The sequence below is a fragment of the Meriones unguiculatus genome, chromosome 2, assembly GCF_030254825.1.
Source record: "Meriones unguiculatus strain TT.TT164.6M chromosome 2, Bangor_MerUng_6.1, whole genome shotgun sequence".
In the NCBI taxonomy this organism is placed as follows: Eukaryota; Metazoa; Chordata; class Mammalia; order Rodentia; family Muridae; genus Meriones; species Meriones unguiculatus.
The window spans coordinates 51,555,384-51,578,083 of record NC_083350.1 but is presented as its reverse complement, the minus strand read 5'-3'; the positions used below and the strand labels follow the sequence as shown (position 1 = coordinate 51,578,083).

Here is a 22,700-nt window from a genome sequence, read left to right as displayed (position 1 = left end):
GATGTATCACGCACCATTCTTTTCTCACAGTTTTTAGATAAAATTCTTGAAGATTAATGAAGTTTAAAGTCCTATTGCCTAAGAACAGAACATTAGTCATGTATATTCGAAATTACTTTAAAATCTGGCCACTTATTTAAGTTACGACCGTTGCAAACAACAGAGTTCCCATACTTAAAAAAGCAACAAAATGTTCATTTAATCCTTACAGGCGAGAAAATGTTTAAGATGGGTTGAAGAGTAATGGGTCATTTCCTTTGAAATGCTTTTTTTGCCTCTTTACTTTCCTAAATAATAGGGTGACTTCTCTCGGAGAGCTATCTAAATAAAGATGGGGAGGGCACTCTGTTATTTATTCTGCAGATCATCATTAGTTTTTCTATGTTAATTGTGTGTATTTAATGCTGAGGGCTGAGATGTCACAGCATACGTTGAGTTAGTGTGCACCAAAAATCTTCTCCAAGTTGGTAAGATTTTAAAAACACTCTCAAAGGATGTTGTAGAGTCCTGGATTTCACCCTTGCATAGCAATTTATGAAAATCAACTCGTCCCTTTTTCTCCCCCCGCCCCTGGCCCAAGGACGCATAAATAATATTTATCAGGGTTTTTGTCCTTAGTCACATTCCCTCAAAGGGGCCCAGCTTCACCTACAGTGCGTGGGAGGCTGGGCAGAACCCCCACACTTCCTGTCAAGGGCTCCTGGAGCTCAAGCCTGGTCAGCTCAGCCTCTGCCGTATGCTAATTCGGCCCCTCGGCCCCTCTGGGCGGGCGTCTGAAGGCCAAGGTGAGACCCTCCCGGGAGATGAAAGGCTAGCCGCCTCGGAGCCTGGCGGAGGGAGGGGGCGTGTGACGAGGTGGCGGCGACAGCCGCAGTGACGCTGAGGCCCTAACGCAGAGGTGGCGCAGGCCCTGCAGGCTCCCACCCGGGCCCGAGCCCCGCCTGGGCCTCGCGGACGCCGGCGAGGGATGAGCTCCCTCGGGGCGCGCCGGGATCGGGGCGGGGAGAGAGCCGCCGCGGGGACCCGGTCCTCAGACGCGCCCCGGGGCCTGGGCTGCGGTGTTGACGCGCCAACGGCGGCGGGGGCGCGCTCCCGCGCGCTCGGCAGAGCCGGGGCGCGCGCTCGGCTGCCGCGGCCGCCACGGAGCCGCGAGCGCGAGCCACGGAGGGGGTGGGCGGCGCGGGGCGCGCGCTGACGTCGCCGGGAGTCACGCACGGAGCGCCGGGTTACGCGCCGACGTCTGGCTGCCACGACTCGCCGTGGCGGCTGCGGCGGCGGCGGCGGCGAGCGGATCCCGCTGGGGAAGGAGAAGGAGAGGGAGCCGGAGGGGCCGTGAGCGAGCGGGAGGAAGCGGGGTGCTCGCCCGGCCGGCCCGCGGGAGCGAGAGCTAGAGCGGACGGGGCCCGAGCCCGCCGCGCGGCCGCCGCCTCCGCCTCCTCCCCTCCCCTCGCGGCCCGCCCCCGCCTGCAGCCCGCCCTCCTCGCGGCTCAGCCCGCAGAGCCCGGGAGAGGCGCCGCTCGGCTCGCGCGCCGGCCAGAACAGGTGTGCGCGCGCCTCCCCCTCCCTCCTTCCCTCCCTCCCGCTCGCGCCGGCCTCGCGCGCGCCAGCCTCCCTCCAGCCTGCGCCCTCCCTCACCTGCGGCAGGACAGCGCCCGCCAGCCCGCCCGCCCCGGTAAGCCCCTCGCGACCTTGCTTGCCGTCGCCGCCACACACGAGGTGCCGCCCACCCTACCCCCTGCAACTGTACCCTCGGCCCGGGAATAATTACAGTGCCATTGCAGACCGAGGCAGTGCAGCAACGCCCCCCCCCCCCCAACCCCGGGCCTGGCGGAGTCGGACGAATGAACCCCCTCCCACCTCCCAGAAGGAGCATCACAACATTTCCCCCTTAAAAATAATAGCACTCCCTCCGCAGGCACTGGAGACCATCAGTGGTGCGGATTTTTTTTTCTTTTTTTTAAAAAGCCATCCCTGAGCCTCATTCCCCTAGACCACTGTGGCCCCGAGGCCTGGGACAGTGAGCTAGACGTGGCCGACACTCCCAGCACAGCAATCCTTGAACGTGGGGAGAGGAAGGAGGGGTCTATAATTTAGATTCCACTACCAACCCCATCTCCTGCTCCGCCCCCCCAAAAAAAATTACATACACGCCCAGGGTGCGTTGTTAAAAAAAAGAAAAAAGAAAAAAAAAAAAGAAAAACAAAAAACAAAACAAATCGGTGCTGACATCGCAGATGAAGCCAGGCCCAAGGATGGGTGGCCCGAGCCATAGCTGGAGCTCCTGGTCTGCCTGTTCAGTAGCCAGCTCCGCTTTTGTCGGGGGTGGGAGTCAAAAGGAACGGTTGAAGCTAGAGGGTCTCCTCCGAGGCCGGCAGTAGGGCCAGAGGTGGGTTGTGATGTAGGGGAAGGGACCCTGCAAAAGCCTGAACTTTGGTAGAGAGAGGCCCAGAGACCAGCAAGGTGTAACGGAGCTAGGGGCCGCCGTCCCCTCTCCCCGAAAAATGCCACCTTCTTTTCCGTCGTCTCTGAGGGGACTCTTGGAGTGTCTGTTTCGTTCTGATATGGACCCCTTACGTTTTTGTCCAGCTAGAAGCTTTAAGGCATCTTTTAGCAGCGGTGTCTGTTTCTGTCTCATGTCCTTGGAAGGAAGATTTACAATAGGCTGGATTTGGTTTGGCGTCTTTTGGTAGGCTGCCAGGGGAAAAAGGAAAATTTTGATTTACTTTGAGACCCCCTTTTGCCCCCGCCCAAAAGACTTAAGGGAATTGTGGCTTTGAAAATTGGAGTGTCGACTAGAGTGTGGAGAAAGTTGCGGATTTCAATTCCTTGAGTACGGTACTAGTAAAACCATTTAAGTATCAGACAAAGAGAGAGCTTTTGACTTTTGAATCGGTTTTGTTTGGACCTTTGGGGTACATAAAATGTCGGGTTCTCTGAATTTTGTATGGAATTTAGATTGTGCGCTAAATTTAACTCTTCTGCATATGATAAAAATGAAAAATTTGTGAAATGCAAGGATTATAGATCACTAAATAGTTCTTTTCTGAATTTGAATATTTAGTTTATAACTTTAATTCTAAACACTAACACAATGTCAAAGCTAATTTTCTAAAACAGGTAGGGTATTGAATGCTTCTTTAAAAGGATTCGTGAAATGCTAGTTCGTGAGATGATGTTCATGGTCAGATTTACTTGAGAGTGTCTCTTAATTCTGTTTGTAGGTAGCCATAAAGAGATAAGGAATTCCTTTGCTTTGAACATTTGCAGCCTAACCTTCTGATTGGTTTTAGTGATTTAAGTATTGAAGATTATTGTCTGGTTTAACCCAAGTAGCCCTTGAATAAAATTCCAGTGTTCTCTTTTAGGGGGCTGTGAAATTTGTGCATTGTAAAGCATTAACATGTTGTTTTTATTGGGAACTCTACAATCAAGAGTTTACTACCCAGAAGTAGCCTCTCCTCTAATTTATAACTATGTGCTGATCTTTTCTTTAAAAAAAAAAAAGTACAGTATTTCAGAATCACCTGTAGTTCAGGCAGAGGAAAATTGAGGTGTTTTTTTTTTTTTTTTTCCTTCTTGGTCTGTTTCAAAATGTGTCCTTGTGCAAATAGTAATGATAATAAATTGTGGGTAAGTTTGTTAAATATGTACTGGTTAAATTTTTTTAATATTGATTCTCTTTAAAGTGCGTGTATAATGTTAATAAAGGGGCTCAAATGACATAGAAACCTTTATCAGGTAAATGTAAGCAATTTTTGAGTAAAAGGGGAATATTTCTTTTTGATAATTTTTCGATAATGTAGATACTTTGTTGCATATTATATTTTGTTTCTCTGTAGTCTTTCCTATATTGTAATGAAATTATAAGGTTAGTTTTACAGCTCTGTGCATTGAAATAATAGATTCAAAGACTAGAACTGATCTTTCATTTATCCAGTTAGTATATTTAGGTAGTTAATGAGTGGCTAAAAGTCTCTTTAAGTCCACAGTTTTCTTATAGATCTTCAAAGCCAGGATGCATATAAAACTTCTAAATCTTAACTTAAAGTTCTAAACATTTTAAGACTTTCCTGTACGTTAATATTCATTCCTTCTTTGCTGCCTTTGAAGACAGATGTCATACCGGTAGCTTAAAGAAAGCCGCCTTTTACCTTTTAGCCTGAGAAAACCATATTTAAGGGTTACCCTAAAATTGACGGTCTTTGTGAAGTAGTAAAAATATGCTACCCAACTAATTTATCATTGAATTGTTTGAGGGGAGAATCTTCACAATATTTTTTTTTTACTTTTTAGATATAAAGAGGTAGAAATCATATTAACGACTAGTATAAAGCAGTCATATAATTATTCAGAAGTCTCAGTAATTTGCTGGTTTTCATTTAAAATTCCCACTTTAAGCGTGCAAATGATGTTTAACTTGTATTCTATCCAGAAACGTCATCGGTTGCCTCTGCTCCGGGGAAGATGTCAGTTCCTGGTGATAGTCCCCCTTGTCCCCCAGAAAATCAGGGCACTTCCAAACCCTGGAAATAAATATTTGGAACAGCAAGAAATTTAAGCTGCAAAGTTAGTCTGGGAAGGCAATTTGGCGCCCCAAGCCTGGAAGAATGTAGGGACTGGCTGCGGGTGGCCTCATCAAAATCTCATTGGCCTCGTTGTCTTGAGCTCTCATTAGGGGGCAGGGCTTGGTTCTTTGTAAAGTAAACTGTTGAAGAAGAGCAGCCGCCCCTCTAGATCGGGACTTCACTGGATTTTTTCCTTGGTTCACACTTGGAAGCACAGCACGGCCGATCTCTGCAGATACCCGGTCACTCAGCATTTAAGTTACTGGAGTTGCCGGGGTCTATCCAGGGTCCTGACTGTTACAGGGACCGTGTAGGAACTTTTGTGTCTTCAGGAATTTGTATTTTGTGGTAGGAAATCCTCTAAAAGTTCCTGTTTCCCCTAACCCAACAGACTTGGGATAGAGGAGAGAGCGCAGAAAACTCAGCACTGAAAAGGCCTTATGTGGTTCTAGAGATTGCTTCTAATTTAAGGAGAAATTCTTTGTGAGGCCCAAAGCAAAGGTTTCCGTTTCAGAGTGAGCTTCCTCTTCAGGTAGCTTTTTCAGATATCACTGAATGCAGGTGCGTGTTTCTCAGGCAGGTTCACAGGATTCCTCTGGTTTGCTCTTTGGTGGCCAGGGTTCTTTGCCCTGTTTCTTTCTCGTTAGTGGGAAGTGGTGAATGTAGCTAATGTGAAGTAAAATGGGGCTCTTGCTGGGGACAAAGGATGGGAGAAGACAGAGATGCAGAAGACATGAATACCAGCACACAGGTTTGTCCCAAAAGTAAAAGGCCATATTAAGGGGCTTTTTGCGTTCAGGACTGGAAAGATATCTGCCTCCAGACTGTCCTTACTTTAATTCCCCCTGCCTCAGCAAGTAATTAGTTATTGGTTTCTGCAGGTAAGTGGGGAAGGCAGCTCGTAATCGTGGAAGGAGAGGAGAAGTTCAGCAGGAGTGTGGAAGCCACAGATGTATAGGCACATTACTAGGGTAGAAGCAGAAGTCTATGTGGAAAAAGGCAGGGGTAAGGCTGTACGATGTCTCCTCTCCAGTGACTGAAGTTTGAGGTCCTTGGTAAGGGTCCTCTGCAAATAGGCCTTAGCTTTGCCACAGCTGCCAGGGCTGCACACCGCAGTGAAGTGAGTATGAGCATTCACTGTCTGGGTGTTGGGAAACAAGCCCTAGATTATGGATCATAGTTTAAGAAGAAAATTTTTAATTCCGTGTCCCAGCTTTATTCTTGGAACTCTTTCTATGGCCACAGAAGATCCCCTTTAAGGTATCACCATCCAAAGACTGATGGGTTTATTAATGGTCAATAATGGTTTGTCTGCACAAAATCCAAGAGATCTTCGATATTTTACTGGGGTTCGGGGGTTCTCTTTGATACTTTCAAGTTTCTGGGCGGAAGAGTAAAGGGATAAGCGAACCTGCTTTAATGAATCCCGTAAGGAACTGCGTTTCCCAGGAAATTCCTGACATTTTTAGTTCATGAATTTCCGAAAGCCTGATGGGGTTTTCTCCTCCATTCTGGGTCCTTCTAAAGAAGAGTGGGCTGGGGTCTGAATGCTCGGCAGGGCCTGGTTCTTCTGCAGAGCTGGCCGGCAACCCAGGCTGGGCTGAGCCCTAAGCAGGGTGCCCCCCTTCCCAAATCTCAGAAGGAGGGGGGAGGCAGCCAAGCAGTCTTGGTCGGGGGGGGGGCTGGTTGCAGGTTTTTGGGTGAGCGTGGGTTTCTTTTTTTATTACTATTTTGTTTTTTGAGAGTAAGGGCATAGCCTACGGGAATAGGCACTGCAGGCACCCCGGCCCTGGTGCGGCTACTGTCCTCGGCCCAGCTCCCCCCGCTGGTGAGTGCGCCCGCCCGACTGTGCGGGGCTGCGGTTGGGGGGAGGGGGGAGCGGGATCATCTGAGGCCAGAGCCGCTGCCGTGCGCGGGGAGGGGGAGCGGCGGGAGCGAGGGGAGGGAGAGAGGAGGGACGGGCTAGGTGTCTGCTGCTCCGCGCCACTGCTGCTGGCGCCCGGTCTTCATCCCCAGCAGCCCCTTCTGCAGCTAAGGGTTTACCACCGCAGCACCTCTTTTTCCTCGCCTGCCTCTTCGGCCTCGGCTCTGCGGTAGGAGACAGCCCTGTCGGGTGGCGGGTGGCCCTGTCTGGGTTTGGGTCTGGGTCAGGCCCACAAGGGAAAAGGGGGCCGTGACTCGGTGTCCCCTCTGCATCCTACTCTGCTGTGCTACGAAGGCCCCTCCCCCACATCCTCTCTTTGGGGTCACTGGAAAGCAGAGCCAGGCCTGATGTCTGTGCTTAATACGGCATAGCCCCCCCACCCCCACCCCCGTCCCCGACTTCACAAGTCGAGGCTGTTTAGGGTCTGGCCAACAGGGGTAGTAGCTACGGCGGTGGTGGTGGCCGAGGCTGCGGTGGCAGCAGAACTGCGACGCGGCGCTCCCCCCTCCGGAGAGGGGTGTAGGGCGAGGGCTGGCGGTGGGCGCCGCCTGGCGGGCAGGCGGGCAGGGTGGCTGGCCTGGGGAAGGGGCGCAGTCACGTGCCGGCGGGCGGGTGGGCGCGTACAGTAGGGCGCCCTGCTACTGTACTGGGGAGTCAGTGCCCTGTTACCGGGTCTCGTCTGTCTCGTCTCTCCCGCAGATCTCGCGAGAGTGGCTGACTGGCTGTGGGGGTTGCGGCGGCAGCAGGCGGAGCCGGGGAGGGAAAGCAGCGGCGGCTGAGGCGACTGAGGCGGCGGGCGGAGCGGCAGGCGGCGGCGCGGCGGCGGAGCGCAGCATCATGGCGGACCGAGACAGCGGCAGCGAACAGGGTGGTGCGGCGCTGGGCTCGGGCGGCTCCCTAGGGCACCCGGGCTCGGGCTCAGGCTCCGGCGGGGGCGGTGGTGGCGGCGGGGGCGGCGGCGGCAGTGGCGGCGGCGGCGGGGCCCCGGGGGGGCTGCAGCACGAGACGCAGGAGCTGGCCTCCAAGCGGGTGGACATCCAGAACAAGCGTTTCTACCTGGACGTGAAGCAGAACGCTAAGGGCCGTTTCCTCAAGATCGCTGAGGTGGGCGCTGGCGGCAACAAGAGCCGCCTCACCCTCTCCATGTCTGTGGCCGTGGAGTTCCGCGACTACCTGGGCGACTTCATCGAGCACTACGCGCAGCTGGGCCCCAGCCAGCCGCCCGACCTGGCCCAGGCACAGGACGAGCCACGCCGGGCGCTCAAGAGCGAGTTCCTGGTGCGCGAAAACCGCAAGTACTACATGGATCTCAAGGAGAACCAGCGCGGCCGCTTCCTGCGCATCCGCCAGACAGTCAACCGGGGGCCCGGCCTGGGCTCCACGCAGGGCCAGACCATTGCGCTGCCCGCGCAGGGGCTCATCGAGTTCCGTGACGCTCTGGCCAAGCTCATCGACGACTATGGAGTGGAGGAGGAGCCGGCCGAGCTGCCCGAGGGCACCTCCTTGACTGTGGACAACAAGCGCTTCTTCTTCGATGTGGGCTCCAACAAGTACGGCGTGTTTATGCGAGTCAGTGAGGTGAAGCCCACCTACCGCAACTCCATCACCGTGCCCTACAAGGTGTGGGCCAAGTTCGGACACACCTTCTGCAAGTACTCGGAGGAGATGAAGAAGATTCAAGAGAAGCAGAGGGAGAAGCGGGCCGCCTGTGAGCAGCTCCACCAGCAGCAGCAGCAGCAGCAGGAGGAGACCACCGCTGCCACCCTGCTACTGCAGGGTGAGGAAGAAGGGGAAGAAGATTGATCAAACTGAATGAAACACACACACAAACACACACACACACACGCATACACGTACGTGTACACACACACACACAGCCACACACAGAGAGAAAATATACTGTAAAGAGAAAAATAAAAAGTTAAAAAGTTTAAAAAAAAAACTTTAAAACTCCAAGGGAGCACCACCCACAGAACCTCCACCAACTGACAGTTTCTCTTCTTGACTTGCCACCCATCGCTGGATGTTGTCCACTTTATCCACCATATAAAACAGTAAGCAGCTGCTAAAAACAAAAAACAAAAAATATACAAAAAGTAATAACATTATATGAACTGTGTTTCCTACTTGATTAAAAAATATAAAGAACTGAGTGTTTATTTCCCTAATTAACCAAGAACTTTTGTACACGTTTAAGCTATTATTATTAAAAGTGTTTGCAAAATGGTCAAGATTATAATATTGCTGAATTATATAAAAAGTCCTTTTCATGTTGAGCTAACATTTGACTTTAGCACAAAAAAAAGAGATATTTTAGAACACGTAAAATAATATTTTTAGTTTTTCTCATTTTGTTACCAAATTTCAAACCTTACATGGAGGTTATTATAGTATATTTGACATCCTATATACCTGTGATTAGAGATGTGTATATATATGAGGGCTAGGCATGCTGTGTGTCTGAGCTTTGTCTAAATGTTATGCAGAAGTTTGTAGAGTTCAAGGTACGTAGGTTTAATTCATGCAAGGTAAACAATAAGTGCTCTCTTTTATACAATATGCATTGCATCTGGACCTTAAACATATAAAATGGTCAGTGAAACTTCTGTGAACATGAAGAAATTATTAAAAAAGGCATTTAAATGAAATTTGCTAAGTTGTGATTTTTATGGTTGGAACCAAAGTTATCCAAATAGTAAAAGAAAAAGGAGAAGGAAAAAGGAAATTTCCCATTATATTTTTCTGCATCTGTTTGCTTTGACCGAGTAGGTGTTTTGTTATTATTGTGTATATGAGATGTACTTGTATTGTTCATAATATATATTTTTTATTATGTGTAGAAAGATTTTAAAAACCTAACTAACGTGCAGCAATTTCCAGTGAACCTGTACTTGGGTATCAGGTAGTGAGTCTATTTGTGGTCACTAGCACTGTCTCCTAAACTTGTAAGAGGTCTGAAGCTATCCATTGATTTTTGCCAGTGCTATTAACTTATGTAGACCTGTTTAAAAGCAAAGCAACACCATTATAGTTATCCTACTGAGCCATGGATACTGAGTTTCATTTTAAAAGTGAAAGCCAAGTTGGTGTATGTAAAGGATTTCCATGTAGCTGTGGTGCTAGTTATTACTGGCTACATTATATGCTAAGTGTATTTGTGTTCCCCAAGTGTACAAGCCTTCTGTCAAAAGTATGTTCTATTATCACTCATATTCAAAGTGTAGGGTATGAACACGCAAGCCTAGGAGAGCACTTTACCAAGCTGGTGTCCTCCACTGAAATTGTTTGTAACGATAGTCTCTTACAGGTTTTCATTTTAAGATGTTTGTGTGCTTTTAATTGACAACTAACTTCTTGCTGCTGTATAGTAAAATATTAATATATTTTTTATCATTAAACTGCTGCATGACTATCATCTTTGAGTGAAGAGAAAATGTTATAAAAAAAGATGCCTTAAATACAGTACATTTTGGTTTGGAATTCTGTAGAAAGTATTTTGGTAAAAAAAGAAAAAAGAAAAAAAGAGGATCTTGGATCTTGTTTGACAGAGAGAGTTCTGGACATGCAATTGTTTCTTGGCAAATCCAGCCATCTAGATCTACCTGCTGTATGTAGAAGAAACCACCTGTAGGACTGGGAAGGTGTCAGTACCTCTCCCGTTGGGAAGCATCGGCCTAGGAAGGCAGAACAGTTGTCTTTTTTGAAGGAATTTTTTTTTTTTCCCTGCTGGCTCTTTAGGTTTTGATTTGGTATTTTTAAGCTTTCTGGTTGAGTGTGTTGTCTTTGTTTTTGAGATCTACTGTATGTGTTGAATAACAAGCTATTTTCATTGTACTGTGCATTTTCCCATTGTTTGCTTTTCATATTCATACAATGTTAAATATGAGGTGACCGTACAATAGTTAGGAGTTTCTTTACTTACAAAATCACTGGAAATTATTAAATTGCTTTTCCCCTCCCCCAAGGTGCATTTTTTATTATTTTCATATAGTAAAGTTGAGCTTTTACAGTGCATAATGTGACATTTGGAATGCTTATCAACTGCATGTAAACATTAATAACCTGCACTTTTTGTCTTAAGGTTTGTTGAGCTGTTTTGTTCACTGTACTTTAACTGTGATATGGAAAAAAGATTGCATTCTCCGTGCTGTTTCTAATTAGGGAAGAGAATTGCTTTGATTTTGTCTCTTGTTTACTATAGCTCTTTAAAGTTAAGCCTTGTGCTACAAGTTGTTGGAGTACTCCTAGATCAGTGTTTCATAGTAGCCAGCAGTCAGTAGTGCAAGTCAACAAAAACACAGCAAACTTAGGCAAAGTGCCCTTTCTTTGAGATGCAAGTTCTTTCGTGAGGTTTTCTTTAGGGTCAGCTACCTAAAGTGAACCTTTCTTACCTACAGACTTCAGATTCTGCTCGGAATCCTACCAGATCAAGAAGCACATGTATTGTGCAGTTGTCTTTACACTATGACAGTTAAACACAATCTTACTAGGACTTTGAATCCATTGCCTGATTGATGGTCGTTGGGTTTAAAAAGAAATCCACATGCAGATCTTTTAAGACTTAAAAAGTAGTCGTAGAGAAGACTGAGTGACTGTAAAGATGCTCTTTTTGTTTAAAGCATCTCACTTTCTCTCCCCTTCCCTTTCTCCTGTTTCACCCTTCCCCTACATTTCCCCTCCCAGGTGCTCGGTACTTTACCAAGGTTCTATATTTCAGTGTATTCTGTTGGAGTCTCTTCTTGTTTTTATTTTACTAGTGGGTAGCCCCAGTTTGTGCTGAAAAGGGGGGAGGGTATATTTGACCATATGTGTTACTCATAGAAGACAGTATGATCAAATGTGCCAAAAACAAGCAAACAGAACTTAATTCATGACAAGTATGCCTTATTTTTATTGATCTGCTTTGTCTTACAATTAAGGTCCAAGAGCTTGGTTAAACTATGTTATTTGCCTAAGTAAAAAAAAAAAAAAGAAAACTTGAAATGCATTGAAATATTGATGTTCTTTAAAATGAGAGACACTGTCAAGTAATTTTATCTAGAGATCAGCTACCAGATTTGAAGAGAGAGAGAGAGAGAGAGAGAGAAAGAGAGTGTGTTGGTTGTGGTAATGGTGATGGTATTTGTGGCTTTTTCTCCCCTTTTAAATCACCAAATCTTATTTTAAAGCTACCTTTTATTTGTGCCTATTTATCATGCTGATGTTAGAAGCAGCAGTCATCCAGCCACAGAGGGAGCTAGAGTTAACTAACCAAAACCGTAGAAATCATATATGCCTTTGACAACAAAGGAAGTTCATAGGAAAGCCATGTTGGCTTTTCCTCCACTAGACACACATTGGAGGTATATGAATATTTGCCAAATGAGAAAAAAAGACAAAGTAGTCAGGAAAGACAAACTTTTCCAGCTTCTCAAAAGCCATGGAAAGTAGAAACCAAAACCAATGGGAAATTTAAGAGACCTTGAAAGTCTCACTTTCTAGTCCCATGCAGGGGTTAAAATTTGACTCAAAATGGAAAGTCTATCAATTTTTGTTTTTACGCCTTTACATCTAGAGATGGATAACTATTCCAGTTTGATTTTTTTTTTTTCAGGTAATGGAGAAAGCTGCTAGTGATTTTAACCCCTGCTGAAAGGAGACAGATAATTTTATTTGGGAGCAAATACTTATTGCCTTGAGAATAGCACTGTAATAGTTTATGTTAATTAGTCATAGAATAACCTTTATCCCTTTTGAGCTATGCAAATTATTAAATAGGTGTAAATTAGAATTCAATTAAAGAGAGTTGATTATATTGCAATCAGATGGCATTCACAAACTTAACTGGAGCATATACAAATAAAATCTATTAGTTTAAGAGTTTTTTTTTAACGCTGACATAAACGATATAATTTAGCTACCTGTTCTAAAATGCTGAGTACTATTAACATTGTATGATAGGTCTGGAAAGACTGTCTCCTTTTTTTGAAGAGAGAGATTAAGAATTTTTATAATTGTTTTTCATCAAATTTTAATATTTTTGTCAAGTTTTTAGGTATTTAATTTGTAAAAAACAGTTTGCTTTGTACTGGCATACAGATATTAGGGAATTGATTTTAAACTTTTTGAAGCCAAGTGATCAAGTACATTTGTAATAAAAGTCAATGGATCTCTATCAGTTGTACTCACTGTTTCATTTCTTGTTCTTATCAATGTAGGCATTCGTACCTTTTTCTGCAGGAAAATGGAGCTAGATTTGGGTGGAAGGGAGGGGAAAAAGAAATCTGTTAGAAGAATCTGGGTGGGTTTGGTGGCCCAAGCACTTCATAATATCCTTACACGGGTTAAGATTTAGATCTCTGGAAAAGATATAATGTCATCTTTTTTCTTCCTGATTTTTTTAATGGAACTTGATGTTTGGAGAAGTTATCATAGTTTTGTTTCTTCACGTTAACATTTTGTGTCTGGCGATGTTGAAACTTTTTAAACTGTGTTAACACAGTTTTCTCTCATAAAATTTTGGGTTAATCTGCCAGCCGTGGTGACCCCATCATGGGTGTGGAATTATTTTTATCTTTAGATAGCCTACCTTCTCTTTTCCAGTATTTCCATTAGCTTTTCTTTCATGTTATACGCTGATACGTACATACACAGATGATTTAGAATGGGGATTCCTGAAATTACTTGGGTAGCTTTCATAGCTCCACAGTTGTTTGGTTTTTTTTTTTTGTTTTTTTTTTTTTTAACACAAAAGTGTAGTTTTAGTATTTCCTTCCTCATAAAAAGTGAAATAGAAAATCAGTTTCCCCCTTTTTTGTTGTTTCTTGGATATCATGTTGAAGTTTTGTTTACTGTGTGAAGGAAAGCTAAGACAAGGACGCCTTCTGCACTCTAGATCCGAAACAGTGGGAGTATAACACTTATGTTGTTATCTCTAAATTCCAGTATCAGTAACTTAGAGAGAGTTCATGTTTCGTCATGGAATACAATAAGAGATCTTTTTAATTGCTTAAGCAAATTTACTAGTTTGGAGTTTGCTTTAAACTTTATCAAAATTAAAACATTGTTTTCTTCATTGTAAGCCAAAAGTAGGCCATTCATAGTAACTATAAAACTAAAGTGATCACTGCTTAAAATGACTGTTTATCAGTACATTTCTTGAGAAAAGCTGACTTAAAGATTTATGAAACCAAACCTAAATTTAAGGCCTTGGCCATTTGACAGGCTCTTTTTGAGCAGAAATTTCATTGTTACGGGATACGTAATGATCTTTAAACTAGCATCAGCACAGTCTAAATTAGCATTAGTAGAACTTCAAGATTAAAGAGCAAGCAGATGAAATATGAGAAATGTAGCTGGTTCTAAGCAGTTTGCCATCCTCCATCTACAAACTACCAGATTTTGAGGGTCTAGGCAACTTACATGGTCAGAAAAGTTGAATGTGGAAAATAGCCTCTTGATGTTTTTGGGTTTTTTTTGTAAGAATTTTATAGCTATTCCATTTTTGCCTTCATGTTATGTTTTATGTCTCCTTTTCATTACATTTGATATCTTCTCCCTCCCCTTTTTTGCTCCCTTCTGTTGTCTAGCTTTTGTGAAAAATTGTCCTGTGGATAGTTGTAGAATTGTGGTGGCGATCTTTTGTGTAAAATATTTTATTGTTCTTGGAATCATAATATTTTTGTGCTTCCATGAATACATACTTTGTTTTTATTATTAATTTGCATAGTAATTACATTTTTTTAGCATTTCGTGGGGGAAAGTAAACTAATGAGTTTTAATTTTCTTGGTTTAGGATCCACTTTAGCAATTTAGAAGGCCTGTAAGGTTAAAGATCACACTCTTGTGTGTTGGAATTTGGAAATATTCTTGCTGGTATGTGTTTGGGTCTCAGATGTATTACTGCGAAAGGCTTCTAGGAGGATTTAAGTGACAGTTAAAAGTTAGAGGACAGGTGACACTCACTTGAGTAGCTCAGACAGTAACAACAGTCAGGCAGTAATTTTCGCTCACTGATGTTAAGTCATACTCTGCTGAAATGGGTTGACAGTTGGCAGTGCAGTTAGCTGTTGGTAGCTCTTGACCTCCTTGCAAAGTACATCTGGCAACTTGACTCCTCCATTCTCCTTTCTTTATGATCCTGCTCATGGCATCGAACTCCCCTCCTTCAGAAAGAAGTGAAATAATGACTCTTTTCTTTGAACATAGCTAAGTGACGAGCCAGAAAGATTTCTCTATTTTGAAGTAATTTGGCCTTTTTCTCCCCCCCCCCCCCCCGACGGCTGTTTTTCCCATAGTCTTAATTTGAAGAGCATCTAAATGAGTGCTTGTTAGCAAATCTGGGAAATGGAGAGTGTAAGAAGTGTGTTTAAGTTACGGGGAGAACTGACACTTACTGGTTTGGAAATTGGAGAGCAGAAAGGATAAAGCTGTTTGTTTGTGAATGGGGGTGTGAGAGACACAGAAGAGTGATGGGAAGTAACGTAAGAGGAATTTTTATTGGCCACAGAAAAAAGTACTAAGATGAACTCTGAATGGGAAGTGTTGACTAAGAACATTGAGGTTGAGCTTCACTAAGGAAGTGTGAGTGGGCCCCTTGTTGGCTAAGAGAAAACTGTTTGATTGTAGCTATTTATGGTGATGATGATGGATGATACAAATCAGTTTTGGTGTGTGTGTATGGTGGCTTGAAGGTTTATGGTATGTCTGCTCTGAACAAATTTAAGTAGCACAGTTGTGAAATGGCAGCTTTTCTGGTCAAGACAGATTGGTGTTGGAAACGTACTATTTTGGAAGAAAAAGATAACAGTTCACCCTTTTTCATTTACTATTTTTTTAAATTATCAGTGAAATTTGTCATCTACTATTTTGGGGCTCAAGTGTAGCATATGTTTTCATTTTAAAATGATCCTTATAATCCACAAAGATCCACACCCAAAGATCCTTTCTTTATAGACACTTTAGCTTTTGGTCAGTATGCACTTTTTAGAAAACAGTAAACCAGATATGGTCACTAAATTGCTATTTTAAAGTATCTTTTCTACTTCCTTTACATTTGTAGTCCTAGCAGCCATCTAACATTGTGGATCTTAAGAAACCCTCAGTAATAAGTTTACAGAATTAGACAACATATCCCCTGAACTCATGTTTCTATTTGTTTTCCTACTTCAACATTGTAGAATTCCCTGTAGCTGATGTAGACAGATGTTAATTATAATTTAATCTGTCTCCCAGGTTCTTGTGTTCTTTGTAAGGTGAAGTGACAGTGATTAGTTATCTGCTCTATAATCCCAGCAATGTTTTAAATTATTTAAGGTAAATATTTGTTTTAAAAGTTGTATAATTTGAGTTCAGGTTGACTGTAAATTTGCTATACGTTTATTCTTAGAAATTTTGACACATTACTTTCAAGTTTCATTTTAATCAGATACCTATATATTATTGTTAAGAATTTGTTTTAAAATAGCCAAAAAGGAAGTCTTGATCTGTCCTTGGAAGGTGTTTATTCTTTTCTCAAGTGTCAAGTTCATTAACAATAGTGAAGTAATTTTCTACATAACTTACTTTGCAGAGCTGGCACTTAGTATAATTTTCTCATTTTATTGTGTGTCAGATTTTAAATTATAGGTAACATACTCTAGTTTAAGTCTGTGCAGAGCCTTCTTAAGTAGCTCCTCCCTTAGGAATTGTTTAAAAGAAGTGAAGAACCAGTGCTTTAAATGACTGAGTATGAAAGGTTTCTTTGCGTCTAGGCAATGGAGATAAACGATAGCCCATTTCTATGCTGCATACAGTTGTTAGGGTTTGATAATAATATAGGAAAGTGCAAAAGCAGAAAAGACTGTGTAAAAGTGGCCTATAAAATTATAATTTTCATTATTGCACTATTTATCTTTGCACTTAAGTTTTTGGAAATTAAAGACTAGTCACTTTCACTTTTGTTTCTAGTCTCTTCTAATTTTTTGCAAAGTTGTTTTCAATATCCCACCCAAAGTTAAACTCATATGCAATTACATACGCTTTATAAGGCCAGGAAAATATTTAATAATGTTAGCTATGAAACAGTAAAATTTGTTTTGGTAATTTTTTTCTTTATTTGCCCATAAAATTATTCATAACTGTGAGCTTTATTAAACTGTTTAAATAAAGTAAAAGTTTAGGATAGGAACTATGTCAATGGATATGAAATTGTGTCTTTGAGATCCAACTTCCAGCCTGGTATGGCCTGACTTTGGAGTGTTGATATATTTTCATAGTCAATGATATCCGAGTCTTACTTGGGGCACATGCTAAAGAAACTGGAAGTACAGTAGGTGGTAGTTCCCTCTTTTATGTAGCTTTCCATAAAGTTCATATAGTTTCATTGTGGTTTATGTCACATAACTGGTATTACATGAAATGACTGTTCCTTTTGAGAATTTAAGATTGACATCTTTTTGAGGAATGGTGACAGCAAAGGATACAGGACTTTCATTTAACCAGAGTCAGTCTTATAGCTTCCTTGATGTGTTCTACACAGAGAACAGAGAACAAAGAATGTACCTCTGAATGTGTGATGCTGTATTCAGAAAAAAGAAAAGGAAAACGAGTTTTCTCAATGGAACAGAGAGATGTATTTTTGGCTAGAATTGTTTTTATAAGTTACTTGATAATCTCATTTTCTATTCCTTCCCTGTAGCTTTTTACACATTTCATACTTAAAACCAGCAAGTAAGAGGCCTCTTTTCAGATCTGGTTATTTTGGAAGGTCTGGATGTTTTCTGGATGGGGGTGTTGATCTTGACATGTTCTTCCCATCATGTTCTGCTGGTCATTGTGGCTCATAATGTTTGCAAATTCTGTTGAAAATTCAGTGATGTATTTGAAGTGAGAATGTCTTCTACAACATGGTGTGGATGTTTGTGGCTAGATTCCATGATGAGGCATGGTTGTGGAGCCTGTAGCCGTGTTTTTAATTTCAGTGGAAAGTTTAACCATTCTCCAGATCTTAGGTTTATGTACAGGAATTGTGCCAGGTAGTTGTCTAAGTGTGGACCAATTTTGGAAATGAAAATTGACGAATGTGGATTTGACTCTAGATAATTCTGTACTCAAAACTACAAGTGAAAGGCTCACATCATTAGAGTTACCTACATTTGATGGCCTTAGCTCTTTAAATGTGGATGACATTCAGCATTATATCTGTGAATTTCTTAGGAAAAGAAAAAATTCAGTCTTTATACCTTTTCTTGGAGGCTAAATTTACCATATATGGAAGTGAGAAAATTGTAGCAAGTGACTTTTATTTTTTTAATGGCGTTTAACCAGCTTAATTAATTCATTTTCCTACTTTTGAGTCACTTATTTCCCAAAAATAAATAAAGGGAAAGATCAGCAACCCCCACCCAAGGCAATTTTTGTTGTGTGCCTCCACTTCCCAGTCCTATTGTACAGTGAATTACGGGTATCCCTCTTATGTCCCTGTAGTGCTTTTTTTTTTTTGGGGGGGGGGTGTCACAAATACCTTTGAATATCTGATTGAAGTGATGGACCCTCTCCTTGGGGAAAAATGCACATAGTACAGATAATTTTGCTACAACCTCAGGGTCATCACTTATCTTTTGAAACCCAAGTTAGAAAATTTTGCTCTGAGCAAACGGTATAGAAAATTGTTATACAAATAATTGATAAAATTAGGAGCTATTGGCTTAAAACATTTCAGATTGGAATCATTATCATCACATGGTGGCCCCTACTAGTGAAATGTGACATTGCAATTAGCTTTGTTAGACTTTATAACATCCAGATAGAAGGGAAAGAGAAGTAAAGTTCTGCGAGCTATTTATAAGGAGTCAGGTCATCTCCAGATATGGGAGCCATTCCTGGTTCAAGGTAGGGGGCAAGGTGCCTGACAAGTTTAGCAGGGTAGAGTTTGATAAACCACAATGCTCAGGATGCCAAGGGGTTAGCCATTATCTTAACCCCTTCCTCACCAAAAGATTTTAGTTTTGTCTGTTGGGGGAAAAAAGATGGCACTAGGGAAAAATAAGTTGCCTTACAACTTTGCTGGAACACATCAGTTTGGTGAAGTATGGGACACTAGTATTATTTTTGAGAAGGTGCATAAAACCAAAGTAAATTATTCTCTATGTAGGACATTATTTACTAGTAACATTTGTTTGGGTGTATTAGCTTTGACAATTTTTACCAGTAAATAACTGCTTTTATTTAAAACTGGGAGTCCAGTTTACATATAGGATAGTTGATATATCCATCTCTCCCACATGTAAAGACTAGTCTAAAAGATTTATGCATACTTTTTACTTTTTTCTCTTGGTACCATGGGGTGGGGGTGGGGAGGACTTTGACGCAACAACTGACAGATGTCTTCAAATTTAGAAATCAAGAAGCAGCACTTTAAGTCTAATTCCACACCATTTTAGTGCATGTATTAGTTTAATAATGATTTTTGGTGCATGCCTTTGGGCTTATTCAAAAGTGTACAATAGAAAAAGTGTATTTCCTTTCTTAGAAAGGAGATGTTTTTCTACTTTGCAACATGTGATTACAAAAATCTTCCTCTGTGGGAAGATTAACCATGTATTGAACTACTGAAAAGTATATATTTTTAGATATACAGAAGGAATCTACACGGGGCAGCATTCAGACCTATATAGAAGTCATAGCATTCTGTATAGGACCAAAAGGAAGAAACATTACACACTTAAACAGACTTTGTTGGGTAGAAATACCTTCCGATCTTGCATTGACTTCCAAAAAGAAAATGCCGCAGAAGTTTGCTGAAACTTTTGTTTGAATTTTCTCTGTCAGTGTATTTAGCCCAAATGCAACAGCTTTGGGTTAGCACAATGTAAGAATCAAAACACAAAACTAAATAGTTCAGTCCGGTTTGCCAATCCAGCTTGACTGAATAAGTAACCAATCACTTGCAAACTGAAAAGCTGTCCAACTCCTCTAAGGTTTTGACAAAATAACCTTGGCTGATGTGGGAGCATTCCCACTTTGGTTTCTGACCTGACAGCAAAGATTCATGCTTGACATGATTTCAGACCTGACAGTGTCTGTTTAAGGAGCCATGGTACAGTTTGCTAATTCAATCCCAGATACCTGTTGATTACCTGTAAGATCTAGAGTCAAAAGCAGCCAGCAGCCGTATCCCTGAGTGCTCTGTGCCCATCAGATAACGTGAAGTAAGCAGAGTTGGGACAGGTCACAGCTCTGAGGATTGACCTCAGATCAGAGCCCCAGATTCAAGAATTGTATCTGCTTTCTCGGGAGTCATTGAACTAATGTCCCACACTGCGTTACTTACAGTAGATGCTCTCCAAGAGGAGGCCCAGAGCACACATCCTAATTGCTCGTGGTACTCAGAGAGGGGGTGCTAACTCTGATGCCCTGGCCAAATTCCAGTTTAGGGATGTGGGTCTTCTTGTCATTCTAATTGGAAATGTGCATCACGTCCCATTTTTCCTATTGCTCTCAGTGCAAACTACACGAGTCTGTTCTTTTGTCCCAGTCCCAAGTCTCCAAGATACTGGTATTAAATGAGCCAGGTTCATGCCTTATCTTAATACACACGAGTTGAAGAATGACGGAGCTTGGCATCAGGATGCCCTGTACTTGGAGGGTGGACTCTTGTGATGCTTGGGCATGAAACCTCCCCTCTTTCGGCATATGTTAGGGAATGTGCGCTGGTTGGAAGCCTCCAACCATAAAGGTATGAGCTGAAACCAATTCCCCCTCTTTTCTTATAGCATGATGAGAAAGTCTGTTGGGTTTTCAGCAGTTGGGGAAGGCCGGAGTTCTGCAGCTTTAATCTGGGAAACTAGCTGGTTTAGTCTGGGTAACTAAGGCTGGGTTGAGCAGGTCTTTGGTAAATTAACTGGGTTCTCAGATGCCTCAGACTCCGTGAGAAGTCATCATTATTTTCAATGGCCATGATAGAGTCCCCCTGTAGCCATTACTTTAAGATTACATTCAGAGTTGCTTTATTTTGAGCTTTTGTGTACACACAATCCCAAACTGGAAAAACTTAAAAAGGAATCCTGCTGTGAAAGGTATATATTACTCTAGATTTTTCTTACTGTAAATATTGTAAGATTGTAATACTGTCGATATTTTATTAACCAACAAATGTTAATCTATGTGAAATCAGACTTATTTTAAATGTGCTTCTTATTTACTGTGTGTGGTCCCTGTTGCTGACAGTATTAAGTTATATTCTGATGTAAGATTAACTTTATTAAAGAATGTAAACATTAATGTTTCCTTATGGGAAAACAAATAAAGTATAAAGAAGACAATTCTTTTCATTGAAATATACTGTGTATTTACACTTGCTAGACCCAGCACCACTTATAAACTTAGTACACTGTCCAGTTTCAGTTAACACAGCTGACACGGTTGTGCTCTGCTTGAAAGTCTAAGCCTTGGTGTTGTTGGAATATAAACAGTTTGTTTTTGTCCGCTGTGAATCACCTTGAAATTTCTAATCAAGTTTGTAAAATTTTTATAGTAAAACATTTTAATGACAATTTAAAAAAATTATCTTCTCTCAAGAATGGTCAAAACAATATCCTTTCAGAAATAGAGTTGCTCTTTACTATCTTTCCAAAATGACTTTGGTTAAATGGACCAGGTGTATATTAGTTAAAATCTAGGGCTAAGTTCTTGATATTCTTTGAGTTTACAAGTTAATCCTTATTGGAGTTGTGCCAATATACAATAGAATATCATTAATTTGCACTGTTTGGGGACCCCATTTAAGAATGCTGAATTTTGCCAACTAAAAAGTAAGCAAATGCAATTTAAAACGTAAATTTGAGCATTCTGTGTTAAATATGTGCAGTTATCATATGAAGAAGCGCAGTGTGTTGGGCTGTAATATAACCATATTTGCTGTCATGTTCTCCCATCTCAGTGCTGGGAACTCACCATGTGGAAACCAAGCAACCGTGTTGTGCATCAGCCGGCTTGAGTTTGTTCAATATCAAAGCTGAAGCTAGCGAGGTCTGCTGTACTGCTTATTGAAGTATTGTGATTCTTTTAGGCATTGATTCTTACAAAATATATACTGTAACAGTATACTTTGTACAGATTTAAATTTTATTTGAAAAAAATGAAATAAAGTAGGCAAAAAATAAAGATGTTTATTTTTCATGTGACTACGTAAACAGATCATCAGTCTTTTGTTTCAGTGATTTTGTGGGGGAGGGATCTGGTTGGCCCATTTGTTTTGTTTTACTTTGGGTTTTGGTCAGTGGAGACATCTCCAGGACCTTATAGCAGGTAGACTGTTTGCCTGCTGCTCACCATCAATTGGTTGCAGACATTAAATGTGCTCTCTCACACAGGAAAACCCCATTTTCTATTTTATTTTAGAACAAATTTATTTCCTTATAAGATTTTTGCGTGTGAATAGACTCCTGTGGCTTATTGGGTCAGCTTTTAATAACTTACCTGGTGCTGTGATAGTTACCCAAGCTGACGCACCACAAAGAAGAGAGAACTCCCCCCAAACCCTGCTCCCATCCCAGGGAAGCCTTTTTTGTTTCAGATCTTAAGTTTGAAGCTGGTTTGGGGTCCTGTATGAGTTACAAGAGTCTGTGATACAAGATGAAGAGTTGAGCCTTGAAGTAAGGGCCTTTTCAAACTGCTGTTCTGTTCTATGGTGTGAAATAAAGCCATGAAAACAGAGTGCAGGAGTGAGTCCCAGGATACTTTGATTGGGACAGTCTAGAAGATTAGATGCTCTTACCACGGAGAACCACCTCAATTTTGAGCTCTGAGTAAAATTAAACAAAGGCTTCAGGAGCCTTATGGGTATATGTCCTTGGTTTTAGAAATTAGAATTTGAAGTTCCACACGTGACAACCACAACTCATAAAAATAATGAAACGTTTATGAAAATCTAAAGCTGAAGGTGCCACTGTTTGGAAAAGATAGGTAGGATGCCTAAGAATGTGTGTGTGTGTTACTGGGGACCAAACCTGGGATGTTCTCTCACATGCTAGGCAAGCATTCCGCCACTAAGCTATATCCCAGCCCTTAAAAAAATGACAACAACACTTTGAGATAAGGCCTCTAAGTTGTACAGACTAACCTTGAGGTCAGACAGACAGAGCAGACCTCACACAGCCCAGACAGGTCTTCAATTTGTGATTCTTGTGCCCTGGTCTCCCGAGTAGTTATTATTACAGTTCTGTGTCATCAGACTAAAAAACTAGTTTCTT

The 22,700-nt window shown here is 42.2% G+C and overlaps 2 protein-coding genes across 4 annotated transcripts; both read left to right on the top strand.

Moving 5' to 3' along the window:
- Positions 1 to 666: 666 nt before the first annotated feature.
- Positions 667 to 21,643, top strand: Pura (purine rich element binding protein A). Of its 3 annotated transcripts, none has more exons than XM_021651696.2 (2): positions 667 to 785; positions 7,189 to 21,643. In XM_021651696.2, the coding sequence occupies exon 2, from the start codon at positions 7,327 to 7,329 to the stop codon at positions 8,290 to 8,292; it is 966 nt and encodes a 321-aa protein (XP_021507371.1). In that variant the 5' UTR covers positions 667 to 785; positions 7,189 to 7,326; the 3' UTR covers positions 8,293 to 21,643. The 3 variants fall into 3 exon arrangements, with proteins under 3 accessions (XP_021507371.1, XP_021507368.1, XP_021507369.1); XM_021651693.2 differs by lacking the exon at positions 667 to 785 and adding an exon at positions 1,223 to 1,672; XM_021651694.2 differs by lacking the exon at positions 667 to 785 and adding an exon at positions 6,488 to 6,658.
- Igip (IgA inducing protein) lies at positions 21,309 to 21,643 on the top strand. The gene has a single exon (XM_060377427.1). It carries the CDS (start codon positions 21,309 to 21,311, stop codon positions 21,465 to 21,467), a length of 159 nt encoding a protein of 52 aa, XP_060233410.1. The 3' UTR covers positions 21,468 to 21,643.
- Positions 21,644 to 22,700: the final 1,057 nt, after the last annotated feature.